Source organism: Scomber scombrus, chromosome 6, assembly GCF_963691925.1.
Source record: "Scomber scombrus chromosome 6, fScoSco1.1, whole genome shotgun sequence".
Classification (NCBI taxonomy): domain Eukaryota; kingdom Metazoa; phylum Chordata; class Actinopteri; order Scombriformes; family Scombridae; genus Scomber; species Scomber scombrus.
In genome coordinates, this window is record NC_084975.1 from 23,890,102 (window position 1) to 23,908,457 (window position 18,356).

General features: G+C 36.2%; 1 protein-coding gene across 1 annotated transcript; it reads left to right on the plus strand.

Moving 5' to 3' along the window:
* Positions 1-730: 730 nt before the first annotated feature.
* Positions 731-13,591, plus strand: LOC133982492 (uncharacterized). Its single transcript, XM_062421547.1, has 30 exons — positions 731-1,039; positions 1,771-1,822; positions 1,934-1,951; positions 2,039-2,092; positions 2,824-2,916; positions 3,677-3,805; positions 4,343-4,423; positions 4,864-4,953; positions 5,059-5,124; positions 5,231-5,293; positions 5,530-5,595; positions 6,065-6,154; positions 6,239-6,313; positions 6,580-6,672; positions 6,775-6,864; positions 7,742-7,831; positions 7,916-7,990; positions 8,441-8,530; positions 8,615-8,689; positions 9,140-9,229; positions 9,314-9,388; positions 9,656-9,748; positions 10,125-10,217; positions 10,302-10,376; positions 10,691-10,783; positions 11,783-11,863; positions 12,185-12,250; positions 12,350-12,475; positions 12,565-12,715; positions 12,793-13,591. Exons 1-30 carry the CDS (start codon positions 731-733, stop codon positions 13,259-13,261), a joined length of 3,111 nt encoding a protein of 1,036 aa, XP_062277531.1. The 3' UTR covers positions 13,262-13,591.
* Positions 13,592-18,356: the final 4,765 nt, after the last annotated feature.

Sequence of the window (18,356 nt, forward strand, 5' to 3'; positions counted from 1 at the left end):
GAATAGCTGGTATGCTGTTGATTAAGATATTGGCCTCACATTTAGAACTTTGTGTGGAGGCTTTTATCCCACGCTGGCTGAAAAACCGTCTTTCTTTATTGTAGTAGAGAATAAACCGGATAATTAAACCTTTTTTTGAATTGAAGAAACTTGTCACTTACAACTTTTAAGAACATGGAGAAAAAAAAATCAATGTTTGAAGATGCATATCGAGATGAACAGAAACAAGAAAAACATGAAAAAAATAAATAAAAGGGAGATTTTGACATTAACATGCTCACGCCCACGCTCGCCCTGCTTCTGAAAGCTCCTTTATAAATCCAAAGAATGTCCCCCTTGTTCAAGAACTTATTTATCCCACTTCCATGTAATTTTGCGTGGGACAGACTGGTGACAATATTGAGAGAAAAGACACCAGAATGATGAGAGGCACTACACTGTCTGCATGATAGGTCATTATGGAAATATGTCCATTTGTTCTTTCTAAATCGAGCAAAGCTACAGAATTGACTTGTTTCCCAGATGCTTGTTATTGCGTAATGTATTGTATGGTTCCCTGCAAAGTCACAGGCAGATTTTGACATGTTTATTTCCCACCAACAGCTTGAGCGTAGTTTCCCTCTGACGTGTCATCTGTTGGCAGGTGTTCAGAAATGTGCTGTATGTGCTTGTGAATTTCAGAGCACAGATCACTCTACAGAAGAAGAGCAGGCGACAGCAGAGCAGAAACATGAAGGGGAAGAGTGGAGTTTGTCTTGCGTTGAAGGCGCTGCTGACGGGGATGTGTGCGCTGCTGCTCCTGAGCTCAGCAGGTGTGGTGTTCCTGTTGGCCAAGCACAAGGAGCTGACGGAGGAAGTTGTCAGGTTGGACGCCCAGATGCGGGAGTTGTCGCAGGAAAGATTCCTATACACAGACCTTGAAGAGGCAGGACAGCTGAAGACGCTCCGCAGCAGAAGGAGTCAGGGTGGAGAAACAAAACAAAGCCATGACAAAGACGAGAAGGATATGCTGTTGCTGATGACATACTCCATGGTCCCTGTAAGACTCCATGAGGCTTAAATGTGGGCTCTTTTCATGAAAGTGTGAATATTACAGGCTGTTGACTGTACTACTGTGAAAATATAAAGAATGAGATTTAATTATGACCGATTCCTATGAGGGAGAACAGGAGGAATGAACAGTATTTATGCTGTCATCTTAAATTAATAGAGAGATTTCCCTTCTTTTCCCTTTTGGGATAAGAAGCATTTTTAGTGCAATGCAAAGAATCTAAGAGTCTGTTGCAGTGATTAAGAAGCAGTCTGCTTTTCCTTTCGAGTGTTTCCTGGATAAATACTCTGAGCAGTCGAGTGTAAATATTTGCCTGCTCTTCCCTTTAACTGTACTCACATCCTCTGGGAACTGGCCTTTCCTCAGAGGGCACTACCATATGTTTTGACTGGGAGGAAGCACATTTCTTGATGCTGAAGTATTTGACCAGCTGACTTTCATTGTTAGCATGACGAATAGGGATTTCCCTCAATAACTTCACTTTGTAATTATGAATATGTATTACTAATAATTGAAATAATACAGTAACTAACGAGTAAGGAATATATAATCTCTCTTTTTAGAAGTGCTCTGCTGGCTAAGATGATTTCTCATTGTCACAATAAATAAGTGATTAAAAGACCAAAGTGTATTATTTCAGTCATTTTACATTGACAGTTTGTCCAGGTGTACTCACAATCAATTCACCTTCTGTTTCTCTCTGTTTTTCTTTATTTCAGATCAAAACTTTTGTAGATCTGTGTAACAGCTCTGTAGGAATTTGTTTAACTGGTAAGCTTCATTAATATTATCTTCTCCAACACTGTGTGTGGGACAATAACTGGTGTCTGTACTGTATTTGCTTTGATAATGTGAAATTATTTATGTTTACTTATTTCCCAGGCCCAGTTGGACCTCCAGGTAAAAAACATACATTTCAATTTAAGTCATTAATTACATAAACAGAGCTGAATTTGTTACCACATTCACAATGTTTTTACATACTAGGTTTGCCTGGCAGAGACGGTTCACCAGGAGCACATGGCAGACGGGGAAAAAGAGGTGAATTTTATCTTCAAAGTCTCATAACCCATATTATACCGTGTGTAAAAATGTGCCCCAGAAAAAAAACACTTGGACAGATTTTAGTTTCAGTTCAAACAGTCTTTCATTGTTCATCAAAGGTTACATAACATGAGCATCCCACTCACTGTTTACGAGACACTTGGTCTACAGCGACCATCTCAACAATATGTGGCTTTGTTGGAAAATGTAACTGAAGTGATTATACTTGAATCTTGCTTTATGTTGTTGTAGTTTGATCCTTTTGTGCTTTTTGTCTCAATTACTGGAACATTTAAGTGCGTCTCGATCTAGATAGATAGATAGATAGATAGATAGATAGATAGATAGATAGATAGATAGATAGATAGATAGATAGATAGATAGATAGATAGATAGATAGATAGATAGATAGATAATGTCATTCAGATTAAGAACAAAATTCCGTTGCACTGGCTCAAAAATAGTGCAGAATATTTAAAAATAATAAAACAGAAAATACAAAAATACATGTATACTAACAACTATGTATAAGAAAACACAATTATATTACACATTTGCACGACTATATTTAACAGCAGCAGACGTTTGAAAACTAGTACAGTCCAGTTCATGTTTTAAAAAATCATCTGTTGACAAGTTACACTCATATTATGATTAATTCGTCTTTAGTATGGATTTCCATTTTCAGCTCAGTGATTTAAACTAATGTGACACCTGTCAATGTATAGGACCCCCTGGTGAAAAAGGAGAACCGGGACCTAAAGGGGACCCGGGGCCTCCACGACTGAAAGGCGAAACCAACAACGACATTTTCATTGAGGGTTAGTGACGACAGTGTACTTGAACCTGATATGGATAATTCAATTTACACTACAAGATTCAATCTGAAAAGCTTATTTAACAAAATGTGTTTCCTTTTGTTCTGTTTCTCATTATTATCAAAATATTAATATTAAATTCACCATCATACATACTGTTTGAGATGACATCTACTGCTTTCATCACCACATCTGGTTGCCTTTGGTTCAATTGATCAGTACGTTGAACATTTTAAAGTAATAAATGTTAACAAATAGCGCCGATTGCCCAAAATTTGGTATAGATATTCCTGGATGCAAGGATTCCCCTGACCTTTTGTCTTGTACCACCATCAAGTTAAGTCATGTGCTGTATCTCAAAAACTATTGGTTACCATAAAATTGGCTGAGAGAATTCATGTTTTCCAGAGGATAAGTTCTTATATTTGTGGTGAAAGACCAGTCTGGACCATTTCACCATCGTCAGGCCACAATTTTTACTTCCATGAAATGTGTTGAACACACTCATGACTTTAAAGACCCCATAGCCTTTTTCCAGCTCTCTGATGCACTGAGGATGATTTAAATAGCAAAATTGCCACTTGTGTATTCTTAACCTTGTGAAATTTTGGTTAGTGTTTCATAATTAATATGGTTCAAATTGAGCGTTTTGTTGTTTATCTTTCATCAGGATGAAAAAGCCCACGCCATTGATCAGCAGTATTGTTTAGTAGATCAGTTTTCTATGTCTGACTTGTAGTTGTTTGTGTATGTGTATTTCAAGGTCCTCCTGGTCCAAGGGGTCCACCTGGCCCACCAGGCCCATCCGGTCCACCTGGTCCCACTCGGTGCCCCAAGAAAACAGGAACCAAGACCATCAGAGAACGCACCCACCAAACCAACATATTGATAGGTAAGAACATTTCACCAGAATCCACACAAATCCACAGAAATGAAAAAACTGGTATAGGACATAAAAAAAGACTGTGTCAAAAATAAAATAAAAACCCCCGTGAAATGAGTATCTAACACTCTTGATTTGTAAGGTGGTTGAAAAGTTCATGGTTTAATCCCTCTCGTTATAATGTCTTTGAGGATTATCCAGCAAATAAGTGTTACAGCATCATAATAACATAATCTTCTCAAACTCCTCCTCTACTATAAGCCACTTCTCTGATGTCCGTCTGTATGGACAGTGTCATCCAAACATTCCTTGTTAAATACTTTCCTCTCTCATGTACCGGTCACTGTGGTCAATTCATTGAAACTGACACTGGTCAAATTGAGATTTGCTTAGCATCATTTTAATAGTCAATTTTTGTCTCTGTTTGTATATAAAATGATATTTGTCTGTCCATAAAAATCTAAATATAATCTCTAATTATTATGATTAATATGAAAATGATTATAAGTTAACTTTATGTTTTTTACTCTTACTTCATGTGTTTAGATTTATTTACGTTCCTGACCAGCGAGGCCGTCAATGAAACCAGAGCAGAAAACATCAGCCGATGGTCGAGTAAAGAGTCTGGTAAGAAATAATGCAGATGTTTTAAACAGTAATGACACAAGTTCATGATTTTAATTAAATATGTTGTGCAAATCAGGGGTTCCTAAATGTATTTCACATGAAGGACCCCTGAATTGACAAGATTTAGACCACAGACCCCCATTTGACAAGATTGTCCCAGGGTCTCTTATCTGATAAGAATTTAGCTTTAGGATGTTTTATTACAGAACAGTGTGTGAAACTCATGATCTGAATAGACATACATCCTGTCACTATGTAATTTATGAGTGAAATTGTAGTGAAAATAAATTATTCCCCTTCTTGCTGGGAACCTCTGGGGGTCCTCACTTTGAGAAGCACTGGTTTATGTTATGGCCTCGAGTTCCTCTTTAATGTTATTTCCTAATATTTTATGTGTGTATAATTTGTTATCGTTGTTGTATTAATCTTCCTGTCTGCAGGATCTCCAAAACCTCACCCAGCTGATGGCGTGAGAAGTGTCCTGAATGTTACTCACTCCGACAAACTTAAAGACACAAATATTGAATCTGGTAAGCCATCATTTAGTGTGACGATAACATGATTCACTTTGGATTTATTCACATGTATCTTTTAGTTTAGCTTTTTGTGCTCACCAGTTCCTATGTTTTCTACAGATCAGACTCAGATGAGTTATGCCTTTAATAGTAGTGGAAATATTAATGATACATCCATGAAAAGTGGTAAGATATTTATTAATGTATATGTATACCATATTTAGTTTTTGTTAAATATAAATATGAACATAAACATAACTATGAGAAATTGGCTTTATTCCCTTTACTTTAGACTCTTCATATCCATCCCAGACCGACAATCTGATGAATGTGACCAAAAACTGGACAAAAACCGGTGAGACAAAAATGATTTAACTATATCTATATCTATTTATCCGTCTCTCTAAATACAGTCAGTATCCTTTCAGTCAGACTACAGCTACAACATCTTGAATGATACCAACACAGACAATGTCACAGAAGAACAGATAAAATCATTAATAGGTAGAATATTTTGCATTTTGAATTATGAGTAAAAGTAAATGTTATCTGTAAGATTTACATAAATATATCTCGCCCCTCCTTCCCCAGATCTGACTCAAAACAGTGAAATCTTTAATGGTAGCACAAACATCACTGATACACTCAAGAAAAGTGGTAAGAAAATGTCATTGTGTGTACTGTCATTTGTGTCATTAATGACGAACTCATGTTTGATATTAAATTTAAAATGCATAAAAAGAAGACACATTTTTATAATGTTGGTATCAATTTTTGATATGTATTATTAGAATTAAATCGTGGTAGAATTTCACAAACACTTGAATCCAAAAAGTTTTCTCTTTTCGTACTGAAGCCATCCATGTGTCATGTACAGTTTGACTCATATTAACTATAACTATAATATAAAAATGCTCATATTTATCATTACAGTGAAAAGAAGTACACATTTCTTATAGGCCTACTCTGATACAAGCTCAGCATTCGTATAAAATCCTAAATCAGATCTTAAAAAGAAAAAAGGTTCTCAATAATGTGCCACTGAAGCTCAGGATTTTTCTGGAATATAAACTGTACTTTGATTACATGAAAGAACATGTTAAAACCAGCTCTATTTTACTTTCAGAGTCTGTGTCATTTGATAAAGACTACATCCACGACACATTGAATGATACCAACACAGAAAATGTTACAGAAGCGGCGATAAAATTATCAGGTAAGAAATATGGTGTTGTGAATTATCTGTGAAGCGACTTAACACAAGTTTAAGACATAATTAATGTTTCATTTTACTCTACAGGCCCAATTTCTGCAGACATATTCAGTGATGCTTTCAATGGCATCAAAAACATATTCGACACACTCAAGAAAAGTGGTAAGAAACTGTCATATTGTGTATACCGTCACTGGTATCCGTTGTGACCATTTCATGCATGATTACTTTAGCTCTCAGACACAAGTATGAAATCTGGTTGGCAATTATGTTGAGTGGCAAAATTCACTGACAGACCTCTTTAATGATTTAATCTCATGTAATCTCATAAACCTGTGTAATAAAAGCTGTGAATGTGACTGTGTGGCTACATCCTGCCTGAATAAGTACAAATGTATGTTTTTTTATGTTTATGTTACTTCCTACAGAGTTGGTATCACCTCGTCCCGACTACAGAGACAACACTTTGACTGAAACCAACACAAACCATGTCACAGAGGCATCAGTTAACATATTAACAGGTAGGCGACACTGGGACTCATGTATGAAACGTTTGGACACACAGATTTGAATTGTACTCCATACTGTATTTATCTACATGAATCTCATCTTTGTTTCCATAGTTTTACCAACACCGCATCCAGCTCTTGATGCCGGAGATGTCTTAAATGTTACTGAGACTGAAAAACTTCCAGACACAAATTTGGAAACTGGTAAGCAACCATCTGAGTGTCAGAGAAACCTAATAGGCAGACATCTTTACTTTTACTTTTAGTACATTCTGTAAAACAATAACATCTCTTAATGGAGCATTGTGCAAGATTTAGTGGCATCTAGTGGCGATGTTGCAGATTGCAGCCAACTGAATACGCCCCCCCCCCCCCCCCCCCTGCAGCATGTAGGAGAACTTGTAGTGGCCACAAAACTCACCAAAAACAGGAAAGACCTTCTCTAGGGCCAGTGTTTGGTTTGTCCATTCTGGGCTACTGTAGAAACATGGCAGTGCAACGTGGCGAGCTCTGTTGAATCAGACCTGCTCCCTATTTAGACATAAAGGGCTCATTCTAAAATAACGAAAACACAATGATTCTTATTTTCAGGTGATTATGCACTAATTAAAACATACTTATGAATATTATATACCTTTTTTGTTATGTCAGTTCTTCTAGATGTCACTAAATTCCACACACTGCACCTTTAATATTAGAAAGGATTGTAAAAACATGTCTGGGATTAACTCTTGACCTGCTTCAATACACAGAATAAGAGTTATGAAATAAAAAAGTGATTACAATTATGTTTACAAATAGTGAAATGTTTTTGTTATGAAATTTGAAATGCATGAAAGAGGACATGTTCTTATTATGTTGGTATAAATGGTAAATTTTCACAAACACTTAAATCCAAAAGGATTTCTCTTCTTGTACTGAAGCCATCTATGTATCATGTAAAATTCATATTAAATGTAACTTTAATATATAAATGCACAGATTTTTCATTATAGTAAAAAAAAGTAGTACAATTTTCTTCTCAAATTGAATTTTGATTATATGAAAGAAAATGTTAAAATCAGCTCTCTTTTATTTTCAGAGTCTGTGTCATTTGATAAAGACTACAGTCATGACACCTTGAATGATACCAACACAGAAAATGTTACAGAAGCAGCAATACAATTATCAGGTAAGAAATATGGTGTTGTGAATTATCTGTAAAGTGATTAATCACAAGTTTAAGACATAATTCATGTTTCATTTCACTCTACAGGCCCAATTTCTGCAGACAAAATCAGTGATGCTTTCAGTGGCATAAAAAACATATTTGATACACTCATTAAAAGTGGTAAGAAACCTTACATATTGTGTATACTGTTACTGGTATCAGTTTTGACCATTTCATGTATCATTACGTTAGCTCTCAGACTTACAACTTTTCTCTTCTTGTACTGAAGCCATCCATGTGTCATATTAACTGTAAATCTAGTTAAAAGATTTTCTTATACTGTGATCCAAGCACAGCAATTTGTGCAAAATCCTAAAACAGATCTTATTAAAAAAAGAAAAAAACATCGTCAGTGGTTGTCAATTATGTGCAACTGAAGCTCAGGTTGTAGCCGGTTTTTGCTATGTCAGTCATTACAATCGATGACTTCACTGATTAGTTTTTTTCTCTGGTTGAAACTTGATGAAATCAGATGCTGTAATGTTCCGATGAATTCAGCCTGCAGAGGTTATAAACTGTACTTTGATTATATGAAAGAAAATGTTAAAATCAGCTCTCTTTTATTTTCAGAGTCTGTGTCATTTGATAAAGACTACAGTCATGACACCTTGAATGATACCAACACACAAAATGTTACAGAAGCAGCAATAAAATTATCAGGTAAGAAATGCAGCATTGTGAATTATGTGTAAAGCAATTAATCACAAGTTTAAGACATAATTAATGTTTAATTTCACTCTACAGGCCCAATTTCTGCAGACAAAATCAGTGATGCTTTCAGTGGCATAAAACACATATTTGATACACTCATGAAAAGTGGTAAGAAACTTTACATATTGTGTATACTGTCATTGGTATCAGTTTTGACCATTTCATGTATCATTACGTTAGCTCTCAGACTCACAACTTTTCTCTTCTTGTACTGAGGCCATCTATGTGTCATATTAACTGTAACTCTGGTGAAAAGATTTTCTTATGCAGTGATCAAAGCGCAGCATTTGTACAAAAAGCCTAAGACAAATCTTTTTTTTATTTTTTTAAAAGGTTAACAGTGATTGTCAGTTATGTGCAACTGAAGCTCAGGATTTTGCAGATTTTCACTTTGTCAGTCATTACAGTCGATGGCTTCACTGATTAGTTTTTTTCTCTGGTTGAAACTTGATGAAATCAGATGCTGTAATGTTCAGATGAATTCAGGCTGCAGAGGTTATAAACTGTACTTTGATTATATGAAAGAAAATGTTAAAATCAGCTCTCTTTTATTTTCAGAGTCTGTGTCATTTGATAAAGACTACAGTCATGACACCTTGAATGATACCAACACACAAAATGTTACAGAAGCAGCAATACAATTATCAGGTAAGAAATATGGTGTTGTGAATTATCTGTAAAGTGATTAATCACAGGTTTAAGACATAATTAATGTTTCATTTCACTCTACAGGCCCAATTTCTGCAGACAAAATCAGTGATGCTTTCAGTGGCATCAAAACCACTATTGATACACTCATGAAAAGTGGTAAGAAACTGTCATATTGTGTATACTGTCACTGGTATCAGTTTTGACCATTTCATGCATGATTACTTTAGCTCTCAGACACAAGTATGAAATCTGGTTGGCAATTATGTTGAGTGGCAGAATTCACTGACAAACCTCTTTAATGATTTAATCTCATTTAATCTCATAAACTTGTGTAATAAAAACTGTGAATGTGACTGTGTGGCTACAACCTGCCTGAATAAGTATACATTTATGTTTTTTCCTATTCTGTGTTATTTCCCACAGAGTTGGTATCACCTCGTCCAGACTACAGCAATGACACTTTGACTGAAACCAACACAAACCGTGTCACAGAGGCATCAGTTAACATATTAACAGGTAAGCAACACTGGGACTCATTTATGAATCATTTGGACACACAGACTTGAATTTAACTTCATATTGTACTTATCTACTCAAGTTTTTTCTCAAATTTTCTCTTCTTCTATTGAGGCCATCCATGTGTCATATTATCTGTAACTCTAATATAAAAATGCACAGATTTTTCACTGCTAGTGAAAAGATTTTCTTAAACTGTGATCGAAGCGCAGCATTTGTGGAAAATCCTAAAACAGATCTTTAAAAAAAAAAAAGAAAGAAAGATCATCAGTGATTGTAAGTTATGTGCAACTAAAGCTCAGGATTTTGCTGGAATATAAACTGAATTTTGATTATATGAAAGAACATGTTAAAACCAGCTCTATTTTATTTTCAGAGTCTGCGTCATTTGATAAAGACTACATCCACGACACCTTGAATGATACCAACACAGAAAATGTGACAGAGGCAGCAATAAAATTAAAATCAGGTAAGAAATATGGTGTTGTTAATTATCTGTAAAGCAACTGAACACAAGTTTAAGACATAATTAATGTTTCATTTCACTCTACAGGCCCAATTTCTGCAGACATATTCAGTGATGCTTTCAATGGCATCAAAAACATATTCGACACACTCAAGAAAAGTGGTAAGAATTGGTGGTCATATTGTGTATACTGTCACTGGTATCAGTTGTGACCATTTCATGTATCATTACTTTAGCTCTCAGACACAAGTATGAAATCTGGTTAGTAGTTATTATGACCGGCAGAATCAGAATGATTTTATCTAAATTAATCTCATAAACTTGTGGCGGTGCCACGCTCGGCTGCAGCTGCATTGGCTCTCAATAGTAACAGACATTTAATGGCTAATCTAATCTAATACAAGCTGTCAATGTGACTGTGTGGCTACAACCTGCCTGATTAATTTTTTTTTCCTATTCTGTGATATTTCGTACAGTATTCGGATCACCTCATTCAAACTACAGGAATGACACTTTGACTGAAACCAACACAAACAATATCACAGAGGTATCAGTTAACATATTAACAGGTAGGCGACACTGGGACCCGTTTATGAATCATTTAGACACACAGACTTGAATTATACTTCATATTGTACTTATCTACTCAAGTTTTTATTCTAAAGTTTTCTCTTCTTGTACTGAGGCCATCCATGTGTCATGGCTTCACTCATTTGTTTCTTTCTCTGGTTGAAACACAATGAAATCAGCTGCTGTAATGTACCGTGGACGTTTTTACACAGCTCACTCAGGAACATGAGAGAGCATTAACCATTGTTACTTGGTGAAGCAGTTTTAGACACTGACCAATCTATTACACCATCAGTAACAATTGAACAAATATCCACATACAAAAACATGAAACGAAAACATAATTATCTTGTTTTTTTGGAGAGAAAGCATGTTGTCCAGCCAGTCCTTTCTCTAAAGATTGTGAACACAAACAAATCAGGTTCCTCAAACTGTTACACCTTCTTACAAACACGCAGTACAGTAAACACATAGTATGGTCGTAAGATGCTCAATGACTTCAAACAAGGACATCCTTCAAATTTAGCTCAGTCTAGGTACCTCATGTAAGGCAACAGTTTTGTAAGACAATAGGCTTAAGGCAAATATATCTTTAGCTAAGCCCAGAGGTCAGCAAACAACTCTCAGGTTGAAACAAGGTCAATAGATCAACTAGCTTAGGAGATTCATTTCTTATACCACAGTGACATTACCATCACATTGAATTAGGACTCTAACATTTGTAACATTTATAATCAACACAAGAAATATGGTATTATTTATTATTTTTCAATCTTCTTTAAAAAACATAATGTTGCTTGGCTACAAACAGAATAAACATCCTCTGTTATGTGCTGGCTTCTTTGTGTCCAAATCAGGTAACAGACTACTGTTGATTATGTTTTAAGTGAATATATATAAAAAGTCACTATGTAAATGTATCCCTTCATCTCTTGTACCTGATGCTCCACCAAACACCATTTGAATATATAATAATGATGTTTTATGTGATTTTACAGACTCAGTTTCTACAAATTCGACTCAAAAGAGCGATGCCTTTAATAACAGTGGAAACATTATTAATAAACCCATGAAAAGTGGTAAGAATCTGTCATATCTATCATATTTGTTGTCAGTATTGAATTGAAGTATCATCTTGAATATATGGTTTTAAGATTTATTTTCATCAAAGGTTCAATAAAATATATTACTATAGGATTAATAATGATCTTGCATTAAAAAAAGAATATAAATCCGCCCTCATGCACTGGTTACTGTATGTTTAAATCAAGTAAGAAGCTAATATTGACTGTTATTACAGCCACATTATGAAAAGGTTTTATAAAAGTGATGACTACTATAATATATATTAATAATATAATGTTAGAAAATGTGAATCATCTTTATTCTTATTACTTTAGACTCCCTATATCCACTCCAGACCAACAATCAGATGAATGTGACTATTGAGAACTGGACAAAAACTGGTGAGAGAGTTTTAAATTTAACTTAAAATGATGTATGTATGTAGTCCTATCTATCTGTCTAGCTATTGAATATTTAATTGAAATACATATTCCATCTAGACTGCTTCATTAAAACCATAAAGTGTTCGGAGGAAGTCACCAAAATGCGAAGCACTTTTGGAGCCTGGATGTCAGATGCATCCCAGCTGAGTGAAGGTCGATACTGGCAGGCCGAACATTTTTCAGGTGACTTACACACCAACCACAAGTCCACCATTCATCACAGAGGTTTGTGAGTTACTGTGGATTTCACATATGAACATTTTATTCCCCAGGTCGTCTTTTGACGGAGCACATGAACATTTCGGCATTTGAAAATACAGGCATTAAAACTACAGATGTCAAGAGGTTCTACCAAGGGTGTGGTCATGTGATTTACAAAGGGTCCTTTTACTTCCACAACGCAGGAACACACAGACTCATAAAGTAAGTTACTGTAACATAAGACTTATCAAAACTTCTTTACTCATCTTCTTAACTTGCCTAATATTTTGATTTTACAGATTTGACCTAAACACCATGAGAACAAAAACTCTGATCATGCCACGCAGCAGATACAATAACCTGACTTATCTTTTCCACAACTCAAAGACTTATTTCAAGTTTGCTGTGGATGAAAATGGACTGTGGGTCATCTTTGCATCAAACACAGACGACAATACGATGGTGGCGAAGCTAAACCCAAAGACATTCAGTGTGGAGTCTATCATTAACACGGCCTACCCCACAAGTAAAGCAGGAAATGCTTTCATTGCATGTGGGGTGCTCTATATCACTGATGGCACAGACAGAAGAGTGACATACGCCTTTGATTTAAAGACACAGAGTCCTCTTGATGCAAGTTTTGATCTGAGGCCGGCTAATGGCATCTTGGCTATGCTGTCATATTATCCCAACAAAGAGCTTTTGTACATGTGGGACAACAGCAGCGTGAAAACCTGCAAAGTTCAATTTAAGCAGACCAAAACATAATCATAGACCTTCTATAAATGAGTAATAAAAGAATGTTTAAGTTTCATTTGGTTTACTTAAATTTCATGACCATATTTCTACATAGGAGGAAGTTTCTAGTAAATTTTTGGTGGTAAACGATGTGACCCATCAGTCAAATCAAGATGACTGTATGTGTATCGATTCCAAGGATTTACAAAGTGTGATATGGTAAATGGTGGTACGAGATATGGACATCTGGATTCTCTCAGCTGTGACTCCTTTTTAGTTAAAAAGAGTGTGTTTGTATTAAAGTTTTGTACAAAATGTTTGCTTTGATAACATTTGTTAGCCCAAATTTGCCACATTAAATGGTTGAAATAATTCATCATGTTTATTCAAATAATTATTAGAAAATTGTTCATATTCATCCAACTTTAGTGATATTGTAGATATTTGATGCACGGAAACATAAAGAAGAATGAGCAGCAGGCTCAGCTGAAGGCGACATACCGCGAGCTCATGGATAAGTTTCTGCTGCCTGCACAAAAGCTAAGGCTGGATTACTGACTGGGCAAAGCAGGCGACCAAGTCAGAGCCACAAAAGCCCCAAGTTTCACTATCTGCCAATAGTTTTTTGGTAATTTGTGAGAGAATTTGAAGTATGAAAACAATTATAGAAAGTTCTGCATTATTAGCTTGGCAGGAGGGCCTGTCGTAATGGAAACTTGAAGGTGACACATAAATACACAGATGGCAGTCAGTAGGGGCTCTCTGATAGGATAATCTGGCCATTACAAAAGTGGTGCAATTTACCTTTTTTTCACACATCAGAGAATAGGATTCGTTTAAAGTAAAAGCCCAAGAATTAATGCTGAGGTCTGGTCTTTGGGGACAGATAATGCCTTTAATTTGTTTGGAGGGCTCAGTTGTCTTCAGCTGTACATTTAGAAGTGGACATAAAAGGAGTTCAACCAACTAAAAAGATCTCTCTGCTACAACTAAAACATAGTTAAAATGTGATCAAATAAATAAGATTATTTTATCGTTTATTATTTCAATGGATTAAACAGCAGACGAGTTATCACTAAACAAAGGAAAAGGCTGTTGAGTTGGTTCAATATCCAGAGGACAAAGATAGTCTGCTCATCATTCTGATCACACAGCCAAAGGGCTGTCACGTCCTCGTTTTGAACTTGTTTATCTCCAGTTGATCCAGTTTTGCAAACAAGCAATGAGCTTCAGAGATCAGAAAAACGAGGCATGCTGAAATCTAACCAGAGGTTTAAGATGTCTGTCATTCAAATGTGAAAAGTGACAGGTGAGAAGTTTGAAGAGAAAACCAGCAATCTTAGAGATGAAACAGAGTACATACAGTATGTAAAGCTCACAGGGAAATTATCTTTTTGTTTCCCTTTAATGCAATATTGAACTTTGAATGCCACCAGTAAACTCAAAGGAGTAGAATATGTCCTAAAGGATTGTAATGAGATATATTATGCACTCCTGCAAGAAATGATTTTTCCACTCTTATTTGAAGTTATCTGGAAGAATAAACTGACTGCTCACTCTCTCCTGCTGTTGTTAAACTGCATTACATAGAAGACAATAGTAAATTAACCTTAAAGCATTGTGTTATTATTGGAGAAAGATGTTCTAAAACCTCTCAGTCTCTCATGATACCAATGAGTGGTTTATGATTAGCCTAGTATTCTTGGCAGCAGTATCTACTTCGTGTTATAGTTGGTCAGGTAATTAGATAGCATACTGGTGTCGGCTGTGATCCTGCTGAGTATTTTATTTTAAAGCCCCCCCTACACATAAAAATGTTTTTCTTGTTATTCCTACAGTTGAATGTTTGAGCTTCACCTTTCAGAATGATATGTGAGAAGAGTTTGACACTAAAAGGCTGTTTTCACACTCAAAGTGGAAAGTTTCTCTGTAATCATTAAAATTCAGATTTTAAGGGCTGTGAATAGGAGCATGATTTGGAAGCCAAGTTTGGAGTTTAGTTTGGAAGCAAATCTCAGTCCAGTATGCAACTGAAGTGTGATGTGGAAACTTTGGGTGGAAAACGTGTCGGATATAATTTAGTATTCCAAGCAGAGGTTTTTTATATGTCTCAAAACATGGTGAGAGGGGGATTGGCTGAAACCTGCACACCTCCAGGACACTGAGGTAAACAGGTAAGATCATGCCTGACCTCATTTCGTAGCCTATATATAGGTGTTATGTAATTTAATTTCAAAATATATGTAACTGTAATCCGTTACAGTTATTGAGAAAAACTTTGTAATTAAATTACAGATATTTATGTAAATGTTGATGATTAATAAGGGGGTTACATCTGAAGTCAGACCTTTAAGGTTTTACTCAGGAGGAGGGTTTTTCCTAATTATTTTAATATTTAGCACGTTACTGAATACACATATTGCTGTTTTTAATTCTTTGAAATCAATATTTTATCATATTTTGAAAATAAATCTAGATGTCAGTTAATTTTGAAAACACATAGGCGGCCTATGTGTTTTCAAAATTAACTGACATCTAGGTATTGTCTGTTAATTAATACAGTTTTCTTTTTCTTAGTGGTCATAGGCTCTTCTTCTGTCTCCTCACTGGACCTTTTCCTCTTTGCAAAATAACATTCCAAAGACATCTGTTTTTTACTCATTTTGCCAGCTTGTGGGATTAATATTAACGTTAATGTATCACCGAGACAAGCATCTTGACATGCATCAGGAGTGAGTCAAGAATAGATGGATGTAACGCAGAGAATTCAAAATAAAACATTGTTTAGACTCGGATAATAAATAAAACGGAAATAATAAGTAAGTTATTTATTTTTTCTGTGCGGCCCGTTACCAAACGAGTTTTATTGAAAGCGCTGATAAATAAAATGTATTATTATCATTATATTACTATTATTATAACTGTAGAGCCTCAACAATGCAGTGATTTAAAAAAAGCTTATATTTAGTGCCAAAGAGATTATTTCCATGTATTATTTTTATGTTGAAAGGCAGCAACTGTTTAAAATAACACCAACAATAAAAGATTTAGAGAAAAATACAATAAAACCTTGGATTACAAATGTGATTTTATACATCAATACTCATGATAATTGTGCGAAAAAAGTTTTTCCTCTATAACTGTATCATCAAAATTGATGATTGTTGCACCCCAAACTGTCCCACTGTTCATGTCATGCATGAATATATTTTTGTCAGGTGACGGATATAAGAGATGCAGAAGGAGATATAGGAGAAGAGGCTGGAGGAGGGAGAGCAGGAGAGGCTAGAGGAGATGGAGGAGAAGAGGCTGGAGGAGGTAGAAGAGGAGAAGCTGGAGGAGATAGAGGAGAAGAGGCTGGAGGAAGGAGAGCAGGAGAGGCTAGAGGAGATGGAGGAGAAGAGGCTGGAGGAGGTAGAGGAGGAGAAGCTGGAGGAGATAGAGGAGAAGAGGCTGAAGGAAGGAGAGCAGGAGAGGCTAGAGGAGATGGAGGAGAAGAGGCTGGGGGAGGTAGAGGAGGAGAAGCTGGGGGCTCACAGGTGAGATTGAAAGAATAAACATATGTTAGCCATGAGATTAAACACTGTGACAAATGTTAGGGTGATGATAATCTGTATCAGAGCTTTCAAAGTTCAAACACCATGCATCTATATATTTTGTCAGATGAAAGAAGCAAACTGGCCAGGTACAGTTTTATATTGAGGCCTGTGTACTAAAAAGTCTGTGTAAATGTATTATTTTATTGGTAAGAAATTGAAGCAACTAAGCAGTGAGATCATGAGCTGGGTCAGGAACTCTCAGTAGGGAGGGAGTGACATAAACTAGTTTATTTGGCAATATTTTTCGTCATTATTGTAATTAATTAAATTATAAGTTGCTCATAGATATTCTACCTTTTGTTATGTTTATCTTAGTTGCATCAGCAGCAGCCAGGGGTCAGTGGATGCTTAGGCAGTAAAGGAGAACAAGATGGAAGAGCAGGGCCAGATCAGATAACTGAGCTGTATCAGCCCAATCCAACAGAGATAGCAGTTCAAAAACTTTCAAACAGAACCCTACATTTCCAAAAGAAATGGTTTCAAGAATTTCCTTGGATTCATTACAGTCATAGTGTGAATGGAGTCCTGTGCTTTTACTGTGTAAAAGCATTTCAACTTGACAAGTCTTCACTGGCGAAAAACACTGATTCAGCATTTGTCTCTGCTGGATTCAGAAATTGGAAAAAGGCTGTGGAGAAATTTACAGATCATACAAAAAGCAAGTCTCATAAGCTTGCAGTTACCACACATTGTCATAAAGCAAATCCAATTAATAACCAGCTTTCTAGTGCATTGGCAGCATCACAGCAAAAGGCAAGGGCATGCTTGATGAAGATCATGAGCTGTGTGCAATTGCTAGGCAGACAAGGCCTGGCTCTCAGAGGCAATGAATCCAAGGAAGGAAATCTTTCTCAGTTACTCAAGTTGAGATCAGATGATGACTCCATGCTGTTCGAGTGGCTTAATTCACGTTCTCATGATTACACAAGCCCCAAAATCCAAAATGAGATGTTGAGCATAATGGCAAACTATATTGTCAGAGATATAGCCACTGAAATCAGATCACAACCACAGTTGCAATACTCCATCATCATTGATGGAACACAGGACATAACTGGGGCCGAACAGGAATCAATCTGTCTTCGCTACGTTGACCACGACCTAATTCCTCATGAATTATTTGTTGGTTTATATGAAGTGTCGCTCACAACTGGACAAAACCTAGCAAATGTAGCCAAAGATGTGCTCCTACGTCTCAATTTGTCTCTCGACGGACTCCGAGGCCAGACATATGATGGAGCAGCAAATATGTCCGGAAAATATGCTGGTGCACAGGCCTATCTTACACAAGCACAACCACTGGCACTGTTCGTACACTGTGGTCCTCACTGTGTTAATTTGATAACACAGGCAACTTGTACGGCTTCCTCTGTCATCCGTGATGCACTGCAGTGGGTCCATGAATTGGGGCATCTGTTTGGACTTTCAGGAAAGTTCAAGACCATCTTCTGCAACATTGCCACATCTGAACACGGATCATTTACCACTCTGAAGCCACTGTGTCCTACACGGTGGACTGTGCGAGT

Coding starts and splice junctions, on each gene's coding strand:
- LOC133982492 (XM_062421547.1), top strand. CDS start 731: ATGAAGGGGAAGAGTGGAGTTTGTCTTGCGTTGAAGGCGCTGCTGACG. Junction 9,230..9,313: donor AGCAGCAATACAATTATCAG/GTAAGAAATATG, acceptor TTCACTCTACAG/GCCCAATTTCTGCAGACAAA. Junction 9,749..10,124: donor ATCAGTTAACATATTAACAG/GTAAGCAACACT, acceptor TTTTATTTTCAG/AGTCTGCGTCATTTGATAAA.